Genomic DNA, 27,544 nt, shown 5'->3' with positions numbered 1-27,544 from the left:
ATTATCTGATCACATAATTCAATGCATAATCAGCCAAAGTCCGCATAGTTATGTGGGGGCCGTATTTTTTCAAATACGCTGCACTTTCGCCGCATAAATTGTTGATTTCTGCGCAAAATATGTGGGGCTTGTATGATTTTATAATCCCCGCATTTCCGTTGCAAAAAAGTCACATATATCTTAGCAGAAAGTTGAAAAATGTTGCGTTTACTTCACACAAGAGCAGCCATTTTCCCGTTGCCATGGGAACGTTATGAAGTGACGTAATGAACATCATCGAAAAGCTGCAAACCCCGCGATGAAGCCATGATGAAACCGCAGTTTTTGCAAGTTCCCGCAATTTCATCGCATAAAATTGCATAAATATCCTGCATATTCCATCGCATTTTTTAAGAAAACGTGCTGCATAATCAAGGATTTTTGCCTGCAACAGTCACAAAAAAACTCCGCATTTTTCTGGAAGGACTGTATATAATTCCACTTTACTGATGCTAAACATTATCAAATATGTTCACATTGTGCCATAATTTACCAGCCCTGCAAAGTCAGGCTGCAAATACTCCTTATTCAGCTCGGAAGATTAAAGTGGCTTCTGTGAGGCTAATAAATGACCACAGTATTGGATAACATTTATATTTTTAATTAGTGGATAAGTGTGTTTAAGTGTATATTAGATCTTACAATGATAATGCCTGGATTTATACTTCTAAATAAAATATAATACATGTAGCTAATTCTCTTGCAGCATACAATATAACATGGATACTGATGGAGTAGTGAGTCTGATGACGTTCTCGGTGGGCAGTTGCGTAGATCAGTGATTCCCAACCAGGGGTATTTGTACGTTGAAAGATTGTGAAGCAGCTCACATAAAAAAAATAGAAAGTATGACTTGATTTTAAATTGCATAAGTGATGGAAATGGTTAGCTAAAGGTTATGGATAAACAATTAAAAAAACTGCATCTAAATATTGACAGTCTAACAGGTATGAAAAAAATAACATCCACTATTATATAATGAACAGTGTTATACATTTGAAACAAACATTGGGAAATGATGAAGAGATGCATAAGTTCCCCTAAGGTTGGGAGCTACTGGCGTAGATGGACAGTCACTCCGTGTTGCTGGCATCAGTGGTCAAATGCCTCATACATAAATGGTTATTGGGGTCAATTAAGGTATCCCTTCCCCCAAATACGGTATGTCCTGCTTCCACTGGTCATTTCCCTGCTGTCAGCTTTTACAAAGCACATCTCAGGGGTCACTCGTTGCAATTTGAGTTACTATGCCAGTCGATCCAGAGTATTTCTGTTTCTAATATGGAACATGATGGTGGGTAGGCTGTGGGGTTTTGAAAGGTCATCCTTTAAAAATAAATGTTGGCGGCGGGGGTCTCATGTGAAGCTCTCATTTGACATAAAGACACTGTTAATAGTAGGTGGTGTGATATCCCCACTTTGGTTCTAGTGAAGTCAGTGGTCCTACAAACACAAACAATTTAAATGTTTTTTTAATGTGAATCCTTTAAAGAACATTAATGTATATTTATTTTTAGGTGAGTTATTTACCTGAGGCACAGGCTAGTGGACTTGACAGGGCTTCTACCCCAGCTTCTGGCCTATGAAGAAGATATGGATATTTAAAGAAAACTATTACATTTGCATAGCTTATTGTAGGTTCAAAGTCATTAGAGGCAGCCAAGCCACTGCAATTTTCAACTGCATATCATGACTGTATCCCAATTGCACATGCTTGTCAGCGACACAGAAGGAACCCAGCTCCTCTTTAAGGGTCAGTGACCTGATCATATCATATCCCATTTGCATGGCCTAATGTAGGTAAAACGTCATCAGTGGCAGCCAAGCCACTGCAATGTTTTAAATTATAAGCTGCTATACTGCAAAAGTGCTCTAACATGGCCATAAGCCAGTCCTACCTCTTGAACCACATTAATAGACCAGTTTAATGGTTTAGGGAAGCTAGCTAATCAGTCAGTCAGTTTTTTTATGGTGCTTTCTAATCATTATTGTGTTTGGAAGTACAGCTATTTTCATGCAGGAGGATATCTTTAAATGTGTTTATTATATATTATATTTAATATATTTATAATACATATATTTAATAATTGCCAAGCACAATAAACATTTATGGTTTGTAAGATGGTCTTTTAAACTTGTGGGAGTATGTAGGAGCTTATGCTCTAGTGGATAAAAGGGAAACCAAATTGTACACCTGTAGTGTTAAATTAATGTCTGAAGATCAATCTCAATAAACATGTTTGGTCATTTCAAAATCAGCTCTTTTATTTTTATTTATTTTTATGACTAATGATTTTTGCTCTCGAAGGAATCAAAGGACTAGGGCTGTACAGAGAAGTTTGATGCAGTTTGATTCACATTGACACAAATTCTAAATCAAAATTCGAATGCTGCACAGCTTTTTTTTTAACCCAGTATTTCGCACAGTTGCTGATAAAGATTAGGCTACACTCATACTATTAGTATGGTACTATATGTATAATTAGATTTCAGGGGTGGCTGCGTAGGATTGTGTCTGACTCATGTGATCCAAACATTTTCCAAACATTTACAACTCCAGAGCGTTGTAAAGTTCAAAAAGTCAAAATGTATATATAAGAAGATGCAGTAATTTCCAAAATTCACAACATGTTTTATATAACAACATATTCTGCTTGATCATGTTTGTTGGTATTTTTAAAAACAACGTATTCACTGCTGTCAAAAAACTGTTTGCTCGCCTGCATGCCGCACACAAGCGAGACACATCGTTTTTAATGGAGAAATCTAGCAGCAATCTAACAGCAACATATATTACATTTATATAACCACTATAAAAGTTAAGTTTCTACATGTAACTTAAAGGAAAGCATTGATATTAATGACACCGGTGGCCATTAAATGAACTACACGCCAACCTTGCTTGAGGGACAGAAACTTAGCAATGCGTATTCATGACACTGTCTGTACATTAAAATAGCCGTGAAGTTTTTTTTGGGTGTCCGTGATTTTGTCTTAAAAGTTTGACCCTCTTGTGTTTTCAATATATTAAAGTTAAAGTTACCTGCCAACATGCCGATGGCAGATTGCCAAACCCAATGCTTCAAATTGGCAGTCCACAAACCAATGTGTGACGTCCCTGCTACTATGTCCATTATTTTTTACAATCTATGATCAGTATTTCACTTTTTGGAGAGATTGTTTAGCTTTATGTCTTCCATAAAGCTATCCATTCTATATGTGTTTATGCTTGGACACATTATTGGCAGGCGAAAAGCGTCATCTCACATCCTGGCTATGTGTTTGCTGAATTCCAGGTCAGTGTGTCCCACTCACACTTGGCTACTGCAGAGTAATCATAAAAGAAGATGGCACCTGCCATGTTGTCACTTAAGTGTCTACTGGCTGGGTGTAAAGGGGGTGTTGGGTATTTCCTGGCAGAAGTCTTTCCCAGTCCCTCCCCCCTCACCCTGTGGTATTATCCACGTGGTATGGCAACTCATTTATTTTCTTTAGGTCCTATATAATTCCACTTTACTGATGCTAACCATGATCAAATATGTTCACATTGTGCCATAATTTACTACAGTTAATTTACTATAATTGAAAGATTGTGAAGCAGCTCACATTAAAAAAATATAAATTATGACTTGATTTTAAAGTGTATATCAGTTGTAACACCTGAACACTAGATATTGAAGTTATGTGACAGTGCTTGAAAACTAGTTTGCAAGTGAGCACAGAAGTTCAAACAGGTAGCTAAAAGTAATAAGTAAATGGTAGAAATAAATAGCTAAAGAAATTGGCTAAATGGCTGAAATTGCATAAGTGATGGAAATGGTTAGCTAAAGGTTATGGATAAACAATTAAAAAAACTGCATCTAAATATTGACAGTCTAACAGGTATGAAAAAAATAACATTATCCACTATTATATAATGAACAGTGTTATACATTTGAAACAAACATTGGGAAATGATGAAGAGATGCATAAGTTCCTCTAAGGTTGGGAGCTACTGGCGTAGATGGACAGTCACTCCGTGTTGCTGGCATCAGTGGTCAAATGCCTCATACATAAATGGTTATTGGGGTCAATTAAGGTATCCCTTCCCCCAAATACGGTATGTCCTGCTTCCACTGGTCATTTCCCTGCTGTCAGCTTTTACAAACCACATCTCAGCGGTCACTCGCTGCAATTTGACTCGATCCAGAGTATTTCTGTTTCTAATATGGAACATGATGGTGAGTAGGCTGTGAGGGTTTGAAAGGTCATCCTTTAAAAATAAATGTTGGCGAAGGGGGTCTCATGTGACATAAAGACACTGTTAATAGTAGGTGGTGTGATATCCCCACTTTGGTTCTAGTGAAGTCAGTGATCCTACAAACACAAACAATTTAAATGTTTTTTAATGTGAATCCTTTAAAGAACTTTAATATATATTTATTTTTAGGTGAGTTATTTACCTGAGGCACAGGCTAGTGGTATTGACAGGGCTTCTACAGGGACCATGTTGGAAAAAAGTGTTTCTCGCTTTTACATGTTATCCCTTGGATACCCCCCCCTGTTGTCTTTCTATATCCATAAATCCATAAAAATAAAATGCAGTGGGGAGAACAAGTATTTGATACACTGCCGATTTTGCAGGTTTTCCCACTTACAAAGCATGTAGAAGTCTGTAATTTTTTATCATAGGTACTCTTCAACTGTGAGTGACGGAATCTAAAACAAAAAATCCAGAAAAATCACATTGTATGATTTTTAAGTAATTAATTTGCATTTTATTGCATGACATAAGTATTTGATACATCAGAAAAGCAGAACTAATATTTGGTACAGAAACCTTTGTTTGCAATTACAGAGATCATACGTTTCCTGTAGTTCTTGACCAGGTTTGCACACACTGCAGCAGGGATTTTTGCCCACTCCTCCATACAGACCTTCTCCAGATCCTTCAGGTTTCGGGGCTGTCGCTGGGCAATACGGACTTTCAGCTCCCTCCAAAGATTTTCTATTGGGTTCAAGTCTGGAGACTAGGCTAGACTGGCTAGGCCACTCCAGGACCTTGAGATGCTTCTTACGGAGCCACTCCTTAACCCTGGCTGTGTGTTTCGGGTTGTTGTCATGCTGGAAGACCCAGCCACGACCCATCTTCAATGCTCTTACTGAGGGAAGGAGGTTGTTGGCCAAGATCTCGCGTACATGGCCCCATCCATCCTCCCCTCAATACGGTGCAGTCGTCATGTCACCTTTGCAGAAAAAGCATCCCCAAAGAATGATGTTTCCACCTCCATGCTTCATGGTTGGGATGGTGTTCTTGGGGTTGTACTCATCCTTCTTCTTCCTCCAAACACGGCAAGTGGAGTTTAGACCAAAAAGCTCTATTTTTTGTCTCATGAGACCACATGACCTTCTCCCATTCCTCCTCTGGATCATCCAGATGGTCATTGGCAAACTTCAGACGGGCCTGGACATGCGCTGGCTTGGGCAGGGGGGACCTTGCGTGCGCTGCAGGATTTTAATCCATGACAGCGTAGTGTGTTACTAATGGTTTTCTTTGAGACTGTGGTCCCAGCTCTCTTCAGGTCATTGACCAGGTCCTGCCGTGTAGTTCTGTGCTGATCCCTCACCTTCCTCATGATCATTGATGCCCCACGAGGTGAGATCTTGCATGAAGCCCCAGACCGAGGGAGATTGACCGTCATCTTGAACTTCTTCCATTTTCTAATAATTGCGCCAACAGTTGTTGCCTTCTCACCAAGCTGCTTGCCTATTGTCCTGTAGCCCATCCCAGCCTTGTACAGGTCTAAAATTGTATCTCTGCTGTCCTTATACAGCTCTCTGGTCTTGGCCATTGTGGAGAGGTTGGAGTCTGTTTGATTGAGTGTGTGGACAGGTGTCTTTTATACAGGTAATGAGTTCAAACAGGTGCAGTTAATACAGGTAATGAGTGGAGAACAGGAGGGCTTCTTAAAGAAAAACTAACATGTCTGTGAGAGCCGGAATTCTTACTGGTTGGTAGGTGATCAAATACTTATGTCAAAATGCAAATTAATTATTTAAAAATCATACAATGTGATATTCTGGATTTTTGTTTTAGATTCCATCTCTCACAGTTGAGAAAATTACAATTACAGACCTCTACATGTTTTGTAAGTAGGAAAACCTGCAAAATCGGAAGTGTATAAAATACTCTCCCCACTGTAAACCAAACCAAACCAAAATCTACCCCAGCTGCTGGCCTTTGAAGAAGATATGGCTATTTAAAGAAAAATATCACATTTGCATAGCTTAATGTAGGTTAAATGTCATTAGTGGCAGCCAAGCCACTGCAATTTTCAACTGCATATCATGACTGTATCCCAATTGCACATGCTTGTCAGCGACACAGAAGGAACCCAGCTCCTCTTTAAGAGTCAGTGACCTGATCATATCATATCCCATTTGCATGGTCTAATGTAGGTAAAACGTCATCAGTGGCAGCCAAGCCACTGCAATGTTTTAAATTACAAGCTGCATATCATGACTGTATTTTATTCCAAATGTAAAATTGGACACGCTTGTTAAAGACAAAGACGGAACACAGCTCCTCTAAAAGGGTCAGTGACCTGAGAAATCCCACATAAAAGGCTATATGAAGAATTTGGAACTTGGCAACATATTAATGAATAGGATAGTTGAAGTTAACAAAAAATACACCTGCTTTCCTTGAAAAGGGGTTGATTCCAGCAGAGGAAGGCTGGGGTGGAAATATGCCAGGAGAGGAAATGGCAGGTAGGGGAGGAGGACAGAAGCTAGCAGTCGGTGGTAGCTCCTAACAAAACATAAAAAAAATATATACAGTGGGGCTCGAAAGTTTGGGCACCCCAGGTAAAAATTTGTATTAATGTGCATAAAGAAGCCAAGAAAAGATGGAAAAATCTCCAAAAGGCATCAAATGACAGATTAGACATTCTTATAATATGTCAAAAAAAGTTAGATTTTATTTCCATCATTTACACTTTAAAAATAACAGAAAACAAAAAATGGCATCTGTAAAAGTTTGGGCACCCTGCAGCGTTAATACCTTGTACTGCCCCCTTTGGCAAGCTGAGACCTGACAGTGTCATGGATTGTTCTCAATCATCGTCTGGAAAGACCAGGTGATGTCAATCTCAAAGGTTTTAAATGCCCAGACTCATCTGACCTTGCCCCATCAATCAGCTCCATGGGTTCTTCTAAGCAGTTGTCTAGAAAACTGAAACTGAAAATAGTTGACGCTCACAAAGCAGGAGAAGGCTATAAGAAGATAGCAAAGCGTTTTCAGATGCCAATATCCTCTGTTCGGAATGTAATTAAGAAATGGCAGTCATCAGGAACAGGGGAAGTTAAAGATCTGGAAGACCAAGAAAAATATCAGACAGAACAGCTCACAGGATTGTGAGAAAAGCAAGTCAAAACCCACGTTTGACTGCACAATCCATCCAGAAAGATCTGGCAGACACTGGAGTTCCACACACATGTACACCATTCCACTATAAAGAGATACTTGAACAAATATGGTCTTCATGGAAGAGTCATCAGAAGAAAACCTCTTCTACGTCCTCACCACAAAAATCAGCGTTTGAAGTTTGCAAATGAACATATAGACAAGCCTGATGCATTGTGGAAACAAGTTCTGTGGACCGATGAGGTTAAAATAGAACTTTTTGGCCGGAATGTGCAAAGGCACGTTTGGAGAAGAAAGGGCACAGAATTTAATGAAAAGAACCTCTATCCAACTGTTAAGCATGGGGGTGGATCAATCATGCTTTGGGGTTGTATTGCAGCCAGTGGCACAGGGAACATTTCACGCGTAGAAGGAAAAATGGATTCAATAAAAGTTCAGCAAATTTTGGACGCTAACTTGATGCCATCTGTGAAAAAGCTGAAGTTAAAGAGAGGATGGTTTCTACAAATGGATAATGATCCTAAACACACCTCAAAATCCACGGTGGATTACATCAAGAGGCGTAAACTGAAGGTTTTGCCATGGCCTTCACAGTCTCCTGACCTCAACATAATTGAAAATCTATGGATAGACCTTAAAAGAGCAGTGCGTGACAGACAGCCCAGAAATCTCAAAGAACTGGAAGACTTTTGTAAGGAAGAATGGGCGAAGATACCTCAAACAAGAATTGAAAGACTCTTGGCTGGCTACAAAAAGCATTTACAAGCTGTGATACTTGCCAAAGGGGGCAGTACAAGGTATTAACTCTGCAGGGTGCCCAAACTTTTGCAGACGCCATTTTTTGTTTTCTGTTATTTTGAAAGTGTAAATGATGGAAATAAAATCAAACTTTTTTTTTGACATATTATAAGAATGTCTAATCTGTCATTTAATGCCTTTTGGAGATTTTTCCATCTTTTCTTGGCTTCTTTATGCACATTAATACAAATTTTTACCTAGGGTGCCCAAACTTTCGAGCCTCACTGTATCTTACGTCACCAAATAAAAACTGGACAGTGTAATGTATAATTACTTGACTCTTACCATCTGAGCTGGGCTACTCTGCTCTGGAGTCTCCTTTTGAACATGTTGAGGTTTTGATTTGAACCAACCACTAAACCATCCTGCTTTGGTGTTCTGCATAAAACAGAAAACAAATGAGACCCATGTCAAACAAATAGCATACATGTGTCAGAATGACCCACCCACCTGTTTAGGAGGCTCATTGGTCTGCTCAGAGGCCTCTAAAACTTGTGGGATGCTCGGCTGGCATTGCGCCTGCTGACTGAAGTTGACTTCCAGCATCCGAACCCCCATCTTCAAAGGCAAATACAGACAATGACACACATCCAGGTGACTTTATTTTAAAAGCATTTACCAGCTCTATACGCTTGAAAAGGATCAAGTCTTGCGAAGAACTTAATTGTAGAAATATAAATCTATAAAAGGATGACAAAAGTGACATCAAACCAGGAGGTTGCCATATTTGTGTTGTTGCTTTTGTTTTAATCAGTATAGAATATTACAAAGATTACTCACTGTGCCTGCTTCAGAGGATGACCCATCCCCTGTAGAAGCAATGAAATCAAAATATCACACACAAGCCAACTCCCCACAGCCCATAGTAAATATCTGCATAAAAAAAGGAACGAATGCTGTCTAACATTGGATTCTCACCCTCTGCTGCTGGTGGCAGATTACTCAGAAGACAACGTGGCGTGGCAGTTCTGATTTCAGCAGTATCTACGTTATGATAACTCAAGTCGCTGGGTGTTGGGGGAGCATAAACCGTCGCTGGCATCGGGGAATTGGCAGAAGGCCTAGACAAGCAACAGGGAGATCACAGTGACATAAATCTATTAGGACTGGATATAACAGGTTTCATCTATGTGGTTGACAGACATTGATAAGACATGTTGCTGCACATTTTGTACCAGTCCTGAGTTTTGCTAACATCCCAGGACAATGCGCTAATTTCCTCAGTAATTCGTTCAACTTGATGCTCAAGTTTTTCTTGATCCCCAGTGCCTCTGTAATAAAGGAGTTCAGGCTCTTCGAAGTCATCGAAGTCTGATTCTGTAAAAACAATAAAAATGAAATCAATATTCAGAAGTATTCTTAGAATATTCATTAGATGTACAAGAAAGCAGTGCGAGAATACACTGTTTCTAGTGTGAAACAAGCCATACAGTGCATCATTTTAAGTAATGAAAGGATTAAATGATTAAATGACCTAAGAACACTTTGCTGTCCTCACGGGCCAAAGTACTTCCCTTTTTAGGTGGCTGGTATGTTTCAGCACAGTCGTAACTCCCTGTCTGAGTAAAAAAAGAAATGTAGACATCACTTATATAGACAAACAAGAATCTACAGTGACTCTGTGATGCTGTACTTGGGCACAACTATACTGTAAGCATGCTAATATGCTAATGCTTACATGCTGATGTTTAGTAGGTATGTTTACCATGTTCACAATCTTATTTTAGCATGTTCTGCATGTTTCATAATGTCACATTTAGTTATTTTCCTGTCTTTTTATTTTAATTTTAAATATTAAAATGAAGTGGGCGTGGCTAACTCACAGATTCAGGCCGAAGCAACTAGCTAGTCACAACTGTGATCCCTGATCCCTGATGTAGAGTTGGAGTCAGGAGTAGTGGAATTGTGACGTAAAAGGCTTCACTGAAATATATTTCATCCAAAATTTCAGGACGTCAAGGGGCTACTTTTAACTAAATCTGTCAGTGTCTCCTCACAAGACTCACGTGGCAGGACGCGTGTGAGTGAGTGAGTGAGTGAGTGAGTGAGTGAGTGATGTAAGAGGACCACATATGAAAGTGGCCCAAATCTGAATTGAAAAGATCAGATTCCATGGGATTTGTGCTGTTCATACTGTTATAAAAAACAGAACTGAGTCACATATGAGCAAATAAATCAGAATTGGGCCACTTTTGCCTGCAATGTGAATGTAGCCTAAGTGCCAGCTACCGTGGATAAAAAAATAGAAGAAAAGCCATTTGAAAGCAAATCAATTTTCAAACAGAAACCAGCAGCTGGCATAGCAGCTGGCCTACACATGTAGCATTTGGGGAGGGAATCGTTTTTCCCACAAATGTGAGGCTACAAATGACGTATTCAGAATACATAATATATACTGCTCTGTACAGATCTATGGACAGAGAATTTCAGGCGCAAGCAGAAATATAAAATCTAATCCATTCGTTACTACGTACAGTACCAGACAATATTGGCCCAATTTAAGCTATTAAAGTAGCTTTGGTTTATCCAACCACTTAAGATTCCTGTTAATCCTGCATTTCTGTTTAGCTAAAACAAATTTCTAAGTTTTCCTTAAGATTATACATTTTTCTGCAATAAAAGCCATGAAGAAGCTAACCTGTAAACTGTGGTGCCTAGCACGAAGCTGTTTCAGCCAGTCAGGTTCCTGCCCGGCTCCGCTAACACCTGCTTCACTGAACTGACCCTCAGAGTGTCTCAGCCTGTCTGACAGCTGCAGGAAAAAGGACACACAGTATTTATGTGCAATTTAATTGATAGACACTGAGTGCCTTTGATTACAGTACTCAAATGTATAAGACACCATAGGTATGTGTGTATAGGAGGATGTGGGAATACCTTAATAACCTCTTCAGTCAGCACAAAGAAAGGCTCCCTCTGTCTGAGAATCACCTGTCCTACCACCTCGCAGTAGTGAAAGGCCTGAGATGCAAGCCCACAGTCTAGCAGTCGACAGGCATACAGAAACTTATACACCTGAACACAACGCAGCAATATTCAGCATGACATGCCTCTTTATCAGATTTATTTAAATAGGACTGCAAATGAGAATAATACAATTTAAGCTACCTGAAAGGATGGTATTGAAAGGCATTTGCCCCCAAGTGTCTGGCAGTACTCATACAATTCAGTGCACTGGATGGCAAGGTTTGTGGCAAAGTATTCAAATGGTTGCCTGAAGAAGAGGAGAGAATACAGCAAACCAAACATAAGAAAGATCACCTCAGCAAACACAGTAGCTAAAACAAACATAAGAAGATTTAAGGATATTTACCTGCCTTGCCTAGAGGTCATTTCATATACTTATATTTCTTTTATGGAAATGGCAGAAAATTATGTTGCTGTTTTAAATTCTTCATCTCAAAATTATGACTACATTATTGACAATTGAACTGATGAATGATGATGAATCAAGGAGCAAGCACAGCTCACCTGTGGCTGCTGCCTAGAAGCACAAGTCTTTCTGCCTTCTGTGTGTATACCCCAAAGGGAAAACTGGCTGTCAGGTAGCACACATGGGCGGCATGTATAAGGCCTTTGGAGGCTGCACAAGTAAGAACAACACAAAATAACCAGCTCATATATCTGTGCAGAAACAACATTACAACCTCAACCTCAGTCAGTGCGTCCATACCGAGTGTGTCTCCCATAGTGACGATGGCCTTCTGTTGAACGGCAGGATCTCCTGTCTCATTGGAGAGCATAACAGCTAGATGGGGCCTCCAGTCTCCCCATTTTTCATTTCCACAGCACTGGGCACAGAGTATCACTATCAAGACACTTATTGGCTAATAATATACAGACATTTTTACAATACAATAATTGCAATTGTGTTGATTGGGATGTGTGAAGACTTTATGTTCTGGATGTTTTACCATGGCTACAGCAGGGATTCTCCCAGTCAGCAGGTGGAAGAGAGTCTGGAGGGGATCACTGGCTGTTAGCTGGCCTGTAAACCTGCCAAAGAGCTGCTTGTCTCATTGCACATCTTAACCAAGGCTTTATTACATGCTAGAAGAAGAGGTACTGTACTAAAAGCCATCACAGTACAGTACAGAAGTGCTACGGCATGCTGATGTCGATCACAAATGAAAAGAAAGCCTGATTATCTACCCTCCCCCCCATACGTTCCTCTAGTAACATGTGCTGCTGTGGGACGTACTGCTGATGCCAAAATAGTTTGTAAAAAATGGATTGGGTTACATAAACTGTAGTTTTGTGACATAGTGCAAACTTTTGTCACTCCTCTGTGACTTGTGCAGTGATTAAAAATCTTAAAAATTCTTATTATATGTCAAGCAAGATGATGTACACTCTCTGGCAAAGTGTTAATGCTCTGTTATGTACTTCACTACCCTCTGCCAGTTATAAATAACTCAGGAGCTGCGATTTGTTTTACTTTATTTTCACAAACAGGAAGTGTTCCAGAGGTCTGATCTCCTCTTGTTTTCACACCTGTAATTACCTTCCACAAATTCTAAATAAAGGGAATTATTTTTGGACACAGAAGTATGGAAAGACACAGGGCTTGATGGATATGTTGTCCTGTCTTTTTTGTAGTATTTGTAATCTGTGAGTCTTCCTCCCTCAATTCTGACTGCAGGCAAATGCACTCTGTTGATTTTTCTTCAATTGGAGGTGCAATTACTCCCATGAAAAAATGTCAAAAGCATGATCATTTTAAATTCCACAAATTGTTTAAGGCCACGCTAGCAGCTCTGGGAGGCTGCAGCTACTTAGGCCCCACCATGCCAAAATGATTCATGGACTTGCTGCATTCCTGGAGGCTTGGCTAAAACATACACAGGAAACTGATGATATACTCCTAATACAATTGACAGAAATAGTGTCCATTTTATTGTAGCTCTAAAACAAGTTTAAAGCATATCATAAGAGCTCCCTCTGACTGCTCATAAGTATCTGTTCAGCACAATGGTGTAGGATATGTTGTCCATTAAAGCATATCATAAGAGCATATCATAAGAACTCCCTCTGACTGCTCATAATCATCTCTCAATTACTGCTCGTGTGTAGAGTTGTATACAGATTTCTTGCAGCTGTCATGTCTTAGATGACTTTGCTTCTCTTACCTGTTCAGCACAGTGGTGTAGGATCTGTTGTCCATTTTGCTGGCAAGAAAAAGTGCATGTCCCCACAGGCCGCTGCTCATAGCTGACTCCAAGGCCTCCTGGAAACCCCATGGGACAAACACTCAGATCCCAACACAGAATGACATCCATGGTAACTGGGATGAAGATGTAACACAACGCTTTGGAGCACTTCGTTAAAGGGTGTATCCTAAGAGATGCGTGATAAACTATTTAATGATATGCAGATTACTATTTGAGTATATAGACCGAATCACCGTGACTAACACAAAAATCACTTCCGGGTAGACAAATGGGTGTTGATATGAATTGTGGAGATGTGAAATGGGCAAACTTGTTTATTAATATTGTAATTTTCAGCCTTAACTGTAATGTTCAAAGATATAAAGTTAAACACTGTGGTCCAACTTATCTGAAGTTCCTGTTGTGCTAATTTTCTGTACCATTTTGCTTTGCTAGTGTCTTCAATAAACCAAATCTAGTGTTACGAACAGCAACATCTCACTGCCGGTCAGACTGACTGCTAGTTTGGGTTGTGTCATTTTCTGTGGCCCAACAGCTAAATTAGGTCTAGGCCCAATGTTAATAAAGGTTTTGAAATATGAAAGCATCAAACATGCATTTTAGATGAATGAGATGAGAGTATAAATCACATTGTCCCCTGTTTGCTCAGCACTGTTTATTGTATGTATGAGACGCAGGGGTGTTCTACTCGTAAGTTATTGTAAACATTGTGATCGGGTCTATACTGTATAATTTATATCCTGCCCTGGAGAGTAGAACATGTATAGTCTGGCATTTGCTGAGATTACTAGTGGTGAAAAGTAAGTAAGTACACTTAGATAAGTACTGGGGCACGTTTCTGGGTTGAACAACATGTTTCATCGGAACGGTTTGAAACAATGTGCAATGGGCTTTGAGGTATGTTTTCTCTCGTTTAGTAGGTGTGTCAAATATGTTATCCAATCAGCAGCGATGTGAATGTAAACTCGTGGTAATAAAAGGCGCACACAGCAGAGGGTTCAACGCACCACCGTTTCAGTTTAAATAAACGGTTTTGTCAGGGCTGAACGTGTCCCTGAACTGTAAGTACAATTTTGCACTACCTGCATTTAACTTGTATTTTCCTTATACTTCTACTTGTATATTTTACTATACTACATTTATTTGACAGTTGTAGTTACTTTTGATACTTAAAGTACATTTAGCAATACTTCTGTACTTTTACTTAAAGCTATAGTGCATAGTTTCTAAAGCTAAAGCTTTAAGTAGGATTTTAAATGCAGGACATTTGGAATTGAATAGTTTTACATTGTGGTTTTGGCACATGAATATAGAGTTAAAAAGGTACAAACCTTCTTTCTTCCAGCCAGCAGCAGTTGAGTGTAGCGTTGCAGGGTGGTCTCAGAGGTCTCAGAGCTCAAGCTGCTCCAGTTTCCTGTGAGCAGGTCATCTCCTGTGTGAGGTGGTGCTTCAGCAGTTGTGCCCTCACTGAAGTCAATGAGTGTTGGAGCATCTGACTCGCAGCTTCCATCTGAATGTGAGCCCTGCATCAGCAGCTCTGCGATATCTGAGCCAACTATTTGCTGAAACAATGGAAATGTAGTGATAATTGTATTATAAAAACATAATAATTGCTTTGATGGCTGTTTGATGCAAATGTGAACTATTTCCACATATAATACTAACAAGACACGATCCACTTACTCCATTCTGTCTGCAGAGCAGGATGAGTAAATTCCACAAGAGGGCAGCAGAACTCTTATCATGCAGCTTGTCACCACTCATGCAGGCACCTGCCCTCTGGTGGGCAAACTCTATAGCATCTACTTTGTGCAAATCTTCCCTTCAAAAACATAAAAAAAAAACAAATTCGTACAACATTCAAACATTGAATTGTACATATAATCTTTATAATGTCTCACAAGACTAATAATACTTTTCGATTTGACATTCAGCAGAATGTATTGATGGTAGGGAAATTGCATCAATCATTTTGTTTAGATCAGAGATCTTCAACAGGGGGTCTGGGACTCCTAGGGGGTCCTCAGAGTCAATGCAGGGGGGTTTCAAAATTATTGTTAAGTTCTTTTAAAAATTAAAAAGTCCTAAAATGAATACAACATATTATTAGCAAATATAAATCCCCACTGATGATAGGCTTACTGACCTATAGATAAGGTAGTCACTAAGATCCACAGATACAGTAATCCTAAGGATTCACTGTGTATGTTTAACATTAAAACATATTTTATAAAATCATGGCAACAATTATTAGGCTATGTAATAGCTTAGTATTCAATGCAAAAAAAAGGTATGTTTAAAGGCTTGAGGCCGCCCTACACATTATTGTAGGTCAGTTTAACATGCAACTTCATTTTATAAAATATATGTAGTTGGGGGTTCCTGCTCTGTCTCTCTTTCAGTTAAGGGATCCTTAAAAAACGTTGAAGACCCCTGGTTTAGATTATTTAGTGGTGAGAATTTCCGTATCAGAATTGCACAACAAATGACAAAGCAATACCTGGTTAAGGGCCCTGGGAAGTTTCTCATCTCCTGCTGTTCCTTTGTCTCACCCAGAATTATCTGTGCAGACATAAAGAAAAACAAATCTCTTTCATTCTTATTCAAGAATACAGTACTAGTGGTTCAGAAATAGAAAATCTTATATTATCAACACAGGCTAGTGTTGAACCTACTTCCAGACTGTGAATTTCCAGCTGGCTGACGTTCTCTTGTGTGGACAAGCGCGGAGTGACCCGTATCAGTTGGCCTGCTGGCCCAAAGCTGACAACCGCATGAGGGATTGAGTACTTCAGAGGAGCTGCCATCTGATACTTTGGTCCATGCTCTGAGGAGATAAGAAGCACAGAAGAGCATGTGTCATCATAAATACTCAGTCAAGTGGACCTGAGAGAAAACAGCTTTACCTGTACGCTCACCTGCATCAGATGTGTGAACAGATTGTGCGACAGGCTTGCTGTGTTCAGCTCCATTGATGTACTGACTTAGTTCATAGCTGCTGGAGGATAACCCTGAGTTTTTGGAACTTTCTAATGTCCCCTGGTAATAAGAGGAAAGCTCTTCATTGTCTCTGGAGGGATTATCCTCGTAGTCATTGAGGTAATGCTGGGAGTTGTCTCTGCCTTGGTCATACCTGAAAGAATGAAAGCAACATTATATTGCATTTTCATAGAAATACATATTCAGTTTGATACTTTGTATTGCTGCTACAAAACATAATGAATCAGCCGCAAGTCATGAAACATTTGCATTTGCTACACTTGGAGTAATGCATTTGCTACACTTGGAGTAATGTAATACCAATACCATTTTACAGAGTAAGAGGCAGCAACAAGCAGTATCGGTATGTAAAGAGGAAGACCTCAGTGGGGTTTATGTCTGACCAAACACACAAAATACCGTTGTTCCTTAAGTTACCTCTGGATGATTTTGTTTCCTGCAGATTTACATAAATTTGGAACTGATTTTATCTTTTGTCTCCTCAACAACTGTGACTTACATAACTCTGGTATCTGTCAGAGCTCCCACCTGCTTCAATTGGTGCAAAACAGTGCTGTCTGAATAACTGGCACACAAAAAAACTTACATTGGCTTCCTGTTGGATTTCACATTGATTTTAAAAATGCAATCATTATCATGATTTCATGCATGACTTCATTCATGAAAAAGCATGAATTCATGCATGACTTAATGCAAGAACAATACATTAATTAATGCATCAGTTAAGGTATTTGAATCATCATGATTTCTGAGTTATTAATGATGTTCATGTCTTGACTAGTCACAGCAGTGTACATATATTCTGAAGAATTGCAGTGTTGTAATCGTGGTTAACTAAACATTACTTCTTCATTACTTCATCATGTTTGTGGCCCTTCAAATAAAGTGCTGACCTGGTCCATCTTTAACATTGATAAATAAGATATGATTAATGGTGGCATAACATTTAATGTATTAAGAATTAAAGGAGTGGTTGGCAAAATGATATGAGGTCATTGCATTGACACAAAATACAGTATACTGCAGATTGATTTTTACTTTTTACAACTTCTAAGTGTCTGAACACCAGAAATGTCTTGGAAATTTTATTTATTTCAGGGGTCACAAAGATGATTGTTGCATATGTCACCATTAATCATATCTTATTTATGAATGCTAAAGATGGACCAGGTCAGCACTTTATTGAAGGGCCACAAACATGATGAAGTAACGAAGAAGTCATGTTTAGTTAATCAGGATTACAACACTACAATTCAGTTTCTGTAGCCTGTCACTTTAACTACAGATTTACCTATGAAGAAGTAATGGACATCATTAATAAATCAGAAATAATGAAGATTGAAATACCTTAATTGATGCATTAATTAACGTATTGTTCATGTATGAGATACTATTAATCCTTGTACATTACTGATAGTTCATGAAGTACTACATGAGTGAATTCATGCATGAAGTCATGCATGAATTCATGATAATTCATGTACCATTATTATAGTGTTACCCTTGACTTCTCTTAAATCTTTAAAAAATAATAATTTTATAGAAGGTTTTGGTGACTACTTAAAATGTTTCTTCTGTTTTACCACTGCACCCCTGCAACTTTTATTTTATTTTAAAAAATATGTATTGTCCTCCTTGTGTGTTATGATTCTATTGTTTGTTTCTCTGTTGCTTCCTTGTGATTTCATTGTATGTTGTTTTGCCTGTAAAACATGTGTAACTTTGTTAAGAAGAGTATTATACAAATAAAGTTAGTTTTATACATATATAAGTTATTTAGTTTTATACATAACATTATAGTAAAGGAATGTACTAATGACAGCGTATGATCTCAAAGTCTTCTTTGTGGTGCAAAAACACCATAGCAATGGCTGCACATCACATGAAAAAAATAAATCTAATTTTTCAGTTTTTTACTGTCAGTTACAGATCAATAAAAGGGTTGCAGCTTACCTGTAGTCCTCAGTGTAGGAGCTCCCTGAATGTTCCAGCTTGTATGTAGTGTCATGGTAAGGGCCCGTTCTCAAAGAGTCTTGGGGACCCCACTGGCCAGTATCTTAATGATAACAAATACCATGTTATTTGTTTTTACCAAGAAATACTGCGTAGTACACTGCTAATAAAAACTTTGCCGTCTCACAGAGTTTTTTTTTTTATCACTGTACCTTGTCCATGATGTCCTCTATAGTAGTCATGGTCATAATAACCATAGTTGTCTCTGTAGTCCCAGTGGCTCTGGGGTGGATAGTCATACTCATGCCTAGAAATGAAAGCCTCTGGTTTCATTTTTGATTTGATTGCTTTATGTTGCACACATTCTTTTAAATACAAAACAATAAACCATAAAACATATGTCTTTCACATTGAAAGAGAAAGAGTGTGTGTTGGAGAGGTCAGAAACCCAGGTCACTAAAACTCAGTTGATGATAGACCACGTTGTATATATACGCATCATACTATGAAGACTTTTGTGTTTGTCTTGTACAGCATGATTAGCCTACGTACACTCAAATTATTATTAACATCTTGTAGTGACTTTGGCACAATCCATATACTGTATTTAGGTTAATCAGTGTGAGGTAACACCAAAGATCATTTATACAAAACTCTTCAATTTAAGCAATAGGTTTCAGAGAGCTGTATGCACAGTCCCATTACTGTACACACCTGGACTGGGGTCTTTGGTGTTCCGGGCGGCCATATCCGTGAAGATACTGCTGAGTGTTGTGAGGATACTGCTCTGGTCTGGCAGGAGGACTGGTGAAGTGAGCCCTGTAGTGGGCATCCGCCTGAGCCCAGTGCCTGTCCCTCACTCTGGGGTTCTGTGGTAGGTAGCTCTGGTCCCTCTCCTGCTGAGAATACCTGTAGTAGTCCTCTCTGTCTTTTGTTCTGTGGGAGTGACGGCCAGAGTTGGGCAGGATGGGATCTCTGTTACCTCTCTGATCCATGATGACCCCTTCACACAAGATCAGCCCTCCCTGTTAAGGTAGGAAATTCTGTCTCCAAGAAATCCTTATTTCAAAGTAAAATCCACACAGTAACAATGTGTTTTGTTTAGGTTCTTTCAGTTCGTACATGCCAGATGCAGTCAAAGTACATCCATGGCTGCCACATCATTTCACAGGAAACACAACATCAGCTGATAACAAGTCAGCATGATAACAAGAGGATAAAGTTCACAAAATACCGTGACCCATATAACAATGTGTTGTTACTGCAAAGGAACCAGTGCTAAAGAGTGTAAATGATCCCAACGAGAGAAAAAAAAAAAAAAAACCTTACTAAAGGATACTTTTAAATCTAAATCATACCATTCAGGGTATGAATCCTTCATCTCCGTTGTATTTGCATTGTGTATCCCAGCCTGAGTATTCTCAGGGAGCTGAGAGTAAACAGTGGAGCACGCCCTGAGGAGTTTGACAGCTGCAGTCCCACAAGGCTGGAAAAAAGGAAATCACGTCCATCTTCAGTCTAATTCGCACAGAAAAAAATACTGTCAAAACCTTTTATGTCATTTCCACACGACTAACCGTGTCCTCGGATTGTAAAGTACATGTAAAAATAACAACTTTGAAGTGTTGAGTGTTGCCACGTTGCCGGTAGAGAAGATGCAGTGGACCGCCACTGTCGGTGTTTTAGAGTTGGGGTTAAGCTGGTCTCCGGTCAGTTTTAGTAATGTTCCTGGGAACATGGGCAAAATAAAACTGATTTCTAGTCAGCGGTGACAACTTCGAAGTTGAACGTTTTTGTTACATTCCCACCAGAGGCGCTCTAACTCATAAAGGCTTATTGAGATACGCTGCCATTCAAGTCCTTTGTCAACGGTCTGACTCTATACTTGTTCATGTCAATTTTTTTTTCCTCATTTATTTTGTATCAGCCTCTGAATAAATGAATACAATGTATATGACATTTCTGGTCATGGCCTGTTAGATTTACAGTACAATACTCTTAGGCTACAGGCCTACTCACAATCCTCAGAGCTACTTTATATTGAACTACATTTGACACTTACCTTTATATTCTTATTATCCTTAATAATGGATATTGTCATTTTTTCCTGGATTCTCATGTGCCATATAGCATATGTCTTTTTCACAGCAGGCATTTTGACTTGTCATAGTAAAAGCACTGGTAGGCCTAGCCTATAACATTAATGATGACAGTAAGCCAGCATGGCAATATCAGGACCCTAAACTAAAGCTGCTAAATGGAATTCAGCCACATTTCAAATGTTATGTTCCATATCCATTGTTTTACTAATTACTTATGTTCTACTACTTTAGGCCTACTGTATTGTGTATTTTTGTCTCACTCCTTGTTTTCTTTTGTCTAAATTTGCTCTTCGTGTTTAAAAAAAAAGATGAAGAGAACAGGGAACCTCACAGCTATACAGACTTTTCTAACTATAGAATTCTATACTTATCCGTACGTTGTTACAAGATGAAAGAGAAGGAATGCTAAGCATACAATGAGAAAATATCGCATCAGCAGCTTCTAGTAGATATTGAACTGCAATAGCCTGTAGCCTTGTGAAAATTAAAAATTAGGCTACTTCTTATGGCTCACTGACTTCTCTTTGTGTTCCGGTGCATTGGATACGCTCTAAAGCTGCTATAATTTCCTAATCAGAGCTATTATTTTGTGATTAACTGTGACACGTGTTTACTACATTGCCCAGTAGTAACTGCCCTGTCACAGTCACAGGGTGTCGCTATATTCACAAAGATTAGATGAAATTGAAAACTGTATTTCCATGGGACCAATGGGACCGGTTTATGCAAATACGTTGTGGGGACAGCGGGTTTTACTACTAGAAACGTTAGACTTGCCGGGCATACGGTGAGAATCTCAGCACACAGAAGCAGTCAGTTTCGCTCTGGATATTTTACAACACCAAACCGCTCGGATGTGCAATATGACTTTTGAAGAAACCAGTGGAGAGAATTCTTCAGAAAGGTTAGCTCATGTTGTTTAACTGTTAGCATTTCCATACTATTTCCTTTGTAGTTCAAGCTTGTTTTAGATGTATACTTCACGACTAGAACTAGTTTTATTTTACTGTGTGTCTGACAGTATGAAGTATGAAAGAAAGCTTACTTGACATATATATATATATATATATATATATATATATATATATATATATATATATATATATATATATATATATATATATGTCAGGTTTCTTTCATACGTCAGCTCTGGCTGTCTTTTGGCGATAGTTTGTCCATAGTCTAACGTTAGTGTAACGTTAGCTAGTTAACACAAGTGCAACAATAACATAGTCGCTCTAACGTTAGATAGGTTAAAGCTAAAGCTTAGAGTCTAAACTTTAGCGTTAACCTAACTAACGTTAGTTGTGCTAGTTGTTTAATTAGCTCAACGCTACGTGTTCAAAATTTCGATGTGAAATCTGTACTATGATGCAGAAATGTCATATTATGTCTTAACACATTTCAGTCTGTGCATATCATTACTGAATAATCTGGACATATTTTCTGAAATAGCAGTTAGCTATCGCATTGACCGTGTTCTTGTATGTTTTGCTGGCTGATATGTAAATACATATATCAAATGTCTATTTCCTCAGGATGGAATCGGTGCCTAAAGCATTAGAGGAGGTCCTAAGCTCTGCATTGCCTCAGGGTTGCATCACCGTTGGAGTCTATGAGGCAGCAAAGTCACTAAATGCGTAAGTTAACAATATGATAACTACTGTAGCGTTAGCTCTAAGTTAATTAATCTTCTTATGAGAAACGTGAGACATAGTTCCTTTTTCTTACAACTCGTTCTTGTCTTTGCTTTTAGGGATCCAGACAATGTGGTGTTGTGTCTATTGGCCACAGACGATGAGGAGGATGTGGCTCTCCAGATTCATTTCACCTTGATCCAAGCATTCTGCTGTGAGAATGACATCAACATCCTGCGGGTGAGCAACATGAGGCGTCTGGCAGAAATACTCGGAGGAGTGAAATCCGGAGGGGAGCCCATTGACCTGCACTGTGTTTTAGTTACTGTAAGTGCCATTACTCATGTCTGCTGTTTACTATAGTACTGCTGTATATTGCTCACTTCCCTTCAGACTGGAAAGAGAGTTGTTGCCTTAGTTAGTGTGCGTTTTAGTACCAAGGTCATTGTCTTTACTTGCAAGGAATGGTTGCTAACAATGGTTGTGCAATCAGAATGATTTCAGTCCGTTCGCACATTTCATAAATCAGCAGATGGTAACTACTTTGTTCTTTCTTCTGCAGAATCCCCAGTCATCACTGTGGAAAGACCCAGCACTAAGCAAAGTGACCAGATTCTGCAGAGAAAGCCGTTGTTTGGATCAGTGGGTCCCTGTTATCAACCTGCCTGACCGATGAAACTGCTTGGAATATTAATGTTTTGTGTGCATTGGGGAAAAAGTAACTGCACAAGGCCCGTGTTAATGTCTGTGTTGGACTCCTTTGGAAAGTGCCCCAGAGAGAGAGAGAGAGAGAGAGAGAGAGAGAGAGACACTGGAGGGGCAGAAAAAAGAACACAAGGAAGCAGCAAAATGTTCCAACTAATTTCCCAGGTCATGGTGAACTTGTGGGCCAAGGAAGAGTGACTCAGCAGTCTGTGTTCCAGGATTTCCAATGTATGACAGCGCCTTTCTCTGCCAAGAAAGAAGCCTTTACAGGAAACTGAACCATGTGAGCAGACAAGCACACGTGATGGTGAGCACAAGCCAGGACTGGGTCAAAGCACACAGAGAGCCTCGGTTGACAAGACTCCAAAAACTGGACCATGCTGGAGTGGACCAGTCATAGCTCTCAGCTTGAAGAATTCCTCATGACCAAATCCTAGCATTTCTTCAACAGCACATGTATGTAATCGTATTTAAGGCTTCATGTCACTTTGATAACTCAAAAGGGAAAGTTTTCAGTTTATTGTTATTATTTTAAGGGCAATGCAATGTTTAGACTTGTCCACTAAATATTTTGTTGATGTGTTATTAATTTAATTAATCTATTTATTGTGCATAGTTCATTGAATTCTGCCTTGTTAAGTTGAATGAAATAAACAACCAACAGTTTACAGGGTGGTTTTGACTTGATGATTTTGCAGGTATACTACAGGTTTAGCATGCTTGTAGGAAGTCACACAGTGTCCTGAACAGTGCATGCCTCCTGCGCCCACAGCTGGCACATATGAAGCTTAACATGTTGCCCCACAGGGTTTGGATTTTGTCCTGGCATGTCAATGAGCAGGATAAAGAAGGAACATGACATTTCTAACAGTTCTGCAGCGTGCATCTCTTGGACCAAAAGCATGATAATGTTAGAATGATTACCAACTTTTTACTTCAGTTTCGAATCAAAAATATGTTATTTACAACTTGACATATAACTTTGTTCTAGGCTAAATCTGCTACAAGAGGTGGTGGAAGATATTACTTAAGTAAAAGTTGCAATGCACCACTGGAAATACTATTTACAAGTAAAAGTACTGCATTTAGTCCTGGGTCTTCCCTGGGGCCTCCTCCCAGCTGGACGTGCCTGGAACACCTCCCTAGGGAGGCGCCCAGGGGGCATCCTTACCAGATGCCCGAACCACCTCAACTGGCTCCTTTCGATATCTCCAACCTGGCCTGGGACCACCTCGGGATCCCCCAGTCGGAGCTGGTTAATGTGGCTCGGGAAAGGGAAGTTTGGGGTCCCCTGCTGGAGCTGCTACCCCCGCGACCCGACCCCGGATAAGCGGACGAAGATGGATGGATGGAAGTACTGCATTTAAAAATCTACTTAAGTAGAAGTACAAAAGTATCCACATATTCTTAAAGTACTGAAATTAAAATTATACAATATGCAGAATGGCCCATATTATATTTTTATGCATTTTCATAATATCAGCTAATTTTATCTAAACCTATAATATTACATCATATTTCATTTGTTGATAATATTTTGTATTAATCTGAATCTGCAAATTAACTAAAGTTATCAAATAAATGTAGTGGAGTAAACAGTACAGTATTTGCCTCTGATATGTAGTGGAGTAGGGGTATAAAGCAGTAGAAAATACTACTCAAGTACTCAAAGTACAAGTATCTCAAAATTGTACTTGAGTAAAGGTACATAAATCAGCTTTTCTCCTGCATGGGAATATCAGTAAAATGTTACCTTTTGCACATATTGAGGATCTAGTTACATACAGGGAAGGAGTATTCCCATTGTAGTACGATTCTAAGTGGGATGGTGATCATTGTGACAGCTCATTATTCAAGGCCTTTTGCACCTACACAATCAGAGCTGAATTTACTGCTAGGTGTATTTAAAATAGCAGAGGCAAGGAAAAAAAACATATTGAAGACCCATTTCAGACTATTCAAAAAGAGAAAACCAGAAATGATTGGTGCTTGCGCAGAGTGGGGAGGGACAAAGCCTTCTACACAGAGGGTCACAAGACAATAGATGCATGAGTCAGGGCTATTCAGGTCTCCATTGCTAGAGCTATACAGTACTTTAGCTTCATGGCAAAAATAGCCCTCTGAATAGAGGCGTTCCCCCTGACCACTGACAATAGTCACACTTTTAATTAACAGGCAGCGTGTGCAGAGAGGCTGACCTGCTGCAGAGATGTCAGTATGTAGCCGGGGATATTAAGAGGACAACAATCTCCTCCCAGTGGTCCTATCAGGTGGTGGAAAGCGGTTGGGAGGGAAAAGTGTGTCAAAATGAAGGACTGACTGGAAGACTGGAGAATAGTGTGGGGTGTGACAGAGTGGCCGGAGGGTTTGTGTTAAATTGACCGAAGTTAAAGGGTGCAGTTTGCAAATGTGATAAAATGTGCACAAAGCATAAACATGCAGATCTACACTCCACTGAACTGATGTTAGAGTCCCTTCAGCTCCACAGTCTACGGCAGAACAATAGTTTTGTTTTTTCAATGACACTGAGGTTTTGCTGCTGTCTTTTTCAGAGTAGTTGGCAATCAGCTGAACTGAAACATTTTTAGAGCCAAGTGCACACTGGACTGGACGAGACACAAAACATGACAAAGTAAAGCTTTCATGTTACACAGGGAGGGGCCACTAAAAGTAGGTGAGATATAAGAGATACTGGATTAATGGCTTATCCCGGTGCTTCTGCGCTGCACTGACAGGTAATACAATCACTGCAAACGATGCTGCTACAAAGCCAGCGCTATCCATCATCTGACTCGAGTGAGGGTTACATCAATGTAGGCCAACAAATCTGGCCTGACCTGGATGTAACATCAAACCTGAGGAGACTGAGAAAGGAGAGAAAGGGCTGCTCAGAGCTACATAACAGACTGGTTCAGGGGCACATAACTTCCACTGAGAAATTAGAGCAAACAAGAATGTTTATGTGCTTCTGACCTGATACATATAGACACTCATCCTCTTGTTTGAACACGGGGACCTGTGAATCCAACAAAGGCATGAAAATTGGTTAACAATGGGACGAAAATGGACTAATGAGTGCAAATTAGGGCAGAGTAGTTATTGTAGGTATCTCTCTCGCAGTGTTACTTCCCACACAATATAGACTATATCATGAATACCAGCAGAAAGCATGCTATATGTAATAGGTAGATACTGAGGTTGAGTGTACACTCTGTGTACTGTATGTATACACACATACATACTGCACTACAATAATATTTATGGACATATGAGATAAATCTAAATGTAATTTATTATTGAACATGAATCATTTTGAAATATTTTGTCAGCAGCCTATAGTATTAGACTTCACAGTATAAGACAACAGCATTTATGTGATTAAAAGGTAGTTGTGAGGTTGAAGCCAGATCACTTCATTATTAAGACTATGGCTGGTAAAATTTCAAACTAGTTGCTTATGTTTTGCATGAGCACCAAGCACAAAGTAAATGAAGTCACAGCCACCCACTGCCAGTCATAGGTTATCATAATAAAAGGACGTTTTAGAGCAGTTGTTAACATGGAATGTTTCAAACTAACATTGTCATCTGGTGTAACCAGGTTTCAAATTGCCTGTACAGTAATAAGCCTAGTCTCTGCAGACAGAACACCGGCCTTAAGATAAGTTGTGAATGGTATTACTATCAGCTTTTTTTTAAATTCCACATAAATCCAAAGGAAAGCAGCAAGAGCTCAGTTGTTCCCCTACAAAAAAGTGCAAGGCTTCTTGTCCTTGAAAGGGTTTTCTGAGGTGGAGATGCCCATGAACAGCGGGTCATTCTTAGCGTGTTCTCCACAGTAGCGCATCAGGTCTGATGAAGCCTTTGACACCTGCAAAAAAATCTGTCCACATGCTGATCTACCTTGACATACAGAAGTCTGAATAACTGATTATAAAAGCACCTTTATCCTCTCGATGCTGGCCTCTATCCTCAGCTGCTGCACCATCCGCCTGGCCTGAGCTATGCTACTGGAGCTCTGCATTTTTGATGACAACGCAGCCTTTGGACAGCTGTACACAAACCTTGATTGGAACAAAATACACTTACTGTACATGCATTAATTAGTGTGGAGATGCAGTTGGTATTTGCACAGAGGACACCAACAAAGCCAAAGTGTAATACATCTATTTAAATGATTCCTGGCAACAAGATGTTCCTGTAGGATTAATTAAGCACAAAGGCTATGCTGCTGAGAATACCACTGCCTTCAAAGTCAAAATAATTTAATCCTTTTAGAAACTAACACCCTGTGATATGTTGATCTGGAGCGGAGCGTCTTGCTTGCCCTACTCGCAGATTTTGTTGTTTTGGTCATTTTTCCAAGATATTTGTGCTTCTTCCATAGAAGTAAGTAGTCTACATAGTTAAATGGTTTCTTCCACTTAGTCCAGTTAAGAACGACATAGATCAAAGACTTGTAGCTGCGTTGTAGTTGTTAAAATAGTGTAGTGATGTAATGCAATGATGCGACGTGACAATCGAGAGTCTGCACAGGGTGTTTATTTTAAAAAGTGGCGGTGCGAATGCAAACAGAAAAAAAAACCTTAAGGTAGCTATGCAGTTCTAGAGGGATCTCACCAGTGGGCAGTTCCTCTCAGGACGTCCCCAGAACAGTTTTGTCCCAAAATGCCTAATCAATCAATCAATCAATCAATCAATCAAATGTAGCACTTTCCAATTAAAAGAACACATA

At 39.4% G+C, this 27,544-nt stretch overlaps 3 protein-coding genes across 3 annotated transcripts; 1 reads left to right on the top strand and 2 right to left on the bottom strand.

Annotated features, from left to right (window-relative positions):
- Positions 1-273: 273 nt before the first annotated feature.
- sec16b (SEC16 homolog B, endoplasmic reticulum export factor) lies at positions 274-20,089 on the bottom strand. The gene is made up of 24 exons (XM_078259443.1): positions 19,081-20,089; positions 18,579-18,673; positions 18,367-18,469; positions 16,332-16,546; positions 16,089-16,240; positions 15,914-15,975; positions 15,097-15,235; positions 14,745-14,975; positions 13,372-13,469; positions 12,157-12,238; positions 11,916-12,033; positions 11,714-11,825; positions 11,351-11,456; positions 11,120-11,257; positions 10,881-10,994; positions 9,717-9,801; positions 9,418-9,559; positions 9,161-9,303; positions 9,023-9,051; positions 8,693-8,800; positions 8,528-8,620; positions 6,715-6,829; positions 1,570-1,619; positions 274-1,482 (listed from the first exon to the last, which is right to left on the bottom strand). Exons 1-23 carry the CDS (start codon positions 19,359-19,361, stop codon positions 1,603-1,605), a joined length of 2,778 nt encoding a protein of 925 aa, XP_078115569.1. The 5' UTR covers positions 19,362-20,089; the 3' UTR covers positions 274-1,482; positions 1,570-1,602.
- Positions 20,090-21,229: 1,140 nt separating this feature from the next.
- On the top strand, positions 21,230-22,959 carry LOC144523692 (growth arrest and DNA damage-inducible protein GADD45 alpha-like). The gene is made up of 4 exons (XM_078259442.1): positions 21,230-21,372; positions 22,007-22,108; positions 22,225-22,432; positions 22,668-22,959. Exons 1-4 carry the CDS (start codon positions 21,323-21,325, stop codon positions 22,779-22,781), a joined length of 474 nt encoding a protein of 157 aa, XP_078115568.1. The 5' UTR covers positions 21,230-21,322; the 3' UTR covers positions 22,782-22,959.
- A 3,595-nt stretch (positions 22,960-26,554) lies between these two features.
- gng12b (guanine nucleotide binding protein (G protein), gamma 12b) lies at positions 26,555-26,905 on the bottom strand. The gene is made up of 2 exons (XM_078258197.1): positions 26,753-26,905; positions 26,555-26,680 (listed from the first exon to the last, which is right to left on the bottom strand). The coding sequence occupies exons 1-2, from the start codon at positions 26,903-26,905 to the stop codon at positions 26,555-26,557; spliced, it is 279 nt and encodes a 92-aa protein (XP_078114323.1).
- Between the last annotated feature and the right edge of the window lie 639 nt (positions 26,906-27,544).

The sequence above is a fragment of the Sander vitreus genome, chromosome 9 (assembly GCF_031162955.1).
Source record: "Sander vitreus isolate 19-12246 chromosome 9, sanVit1, whole genome shotgun sequence".
Classification (NCBI taxonomy): domain Eukaryota; kingdom Metazoa; phylum Chordata; class Actinopteri; order Perciformes; family Percidae; genus Sander; species Sander vitreus.
This window is presented reverse-complemented; position numbering and strand designations above follow the sequence as displayed.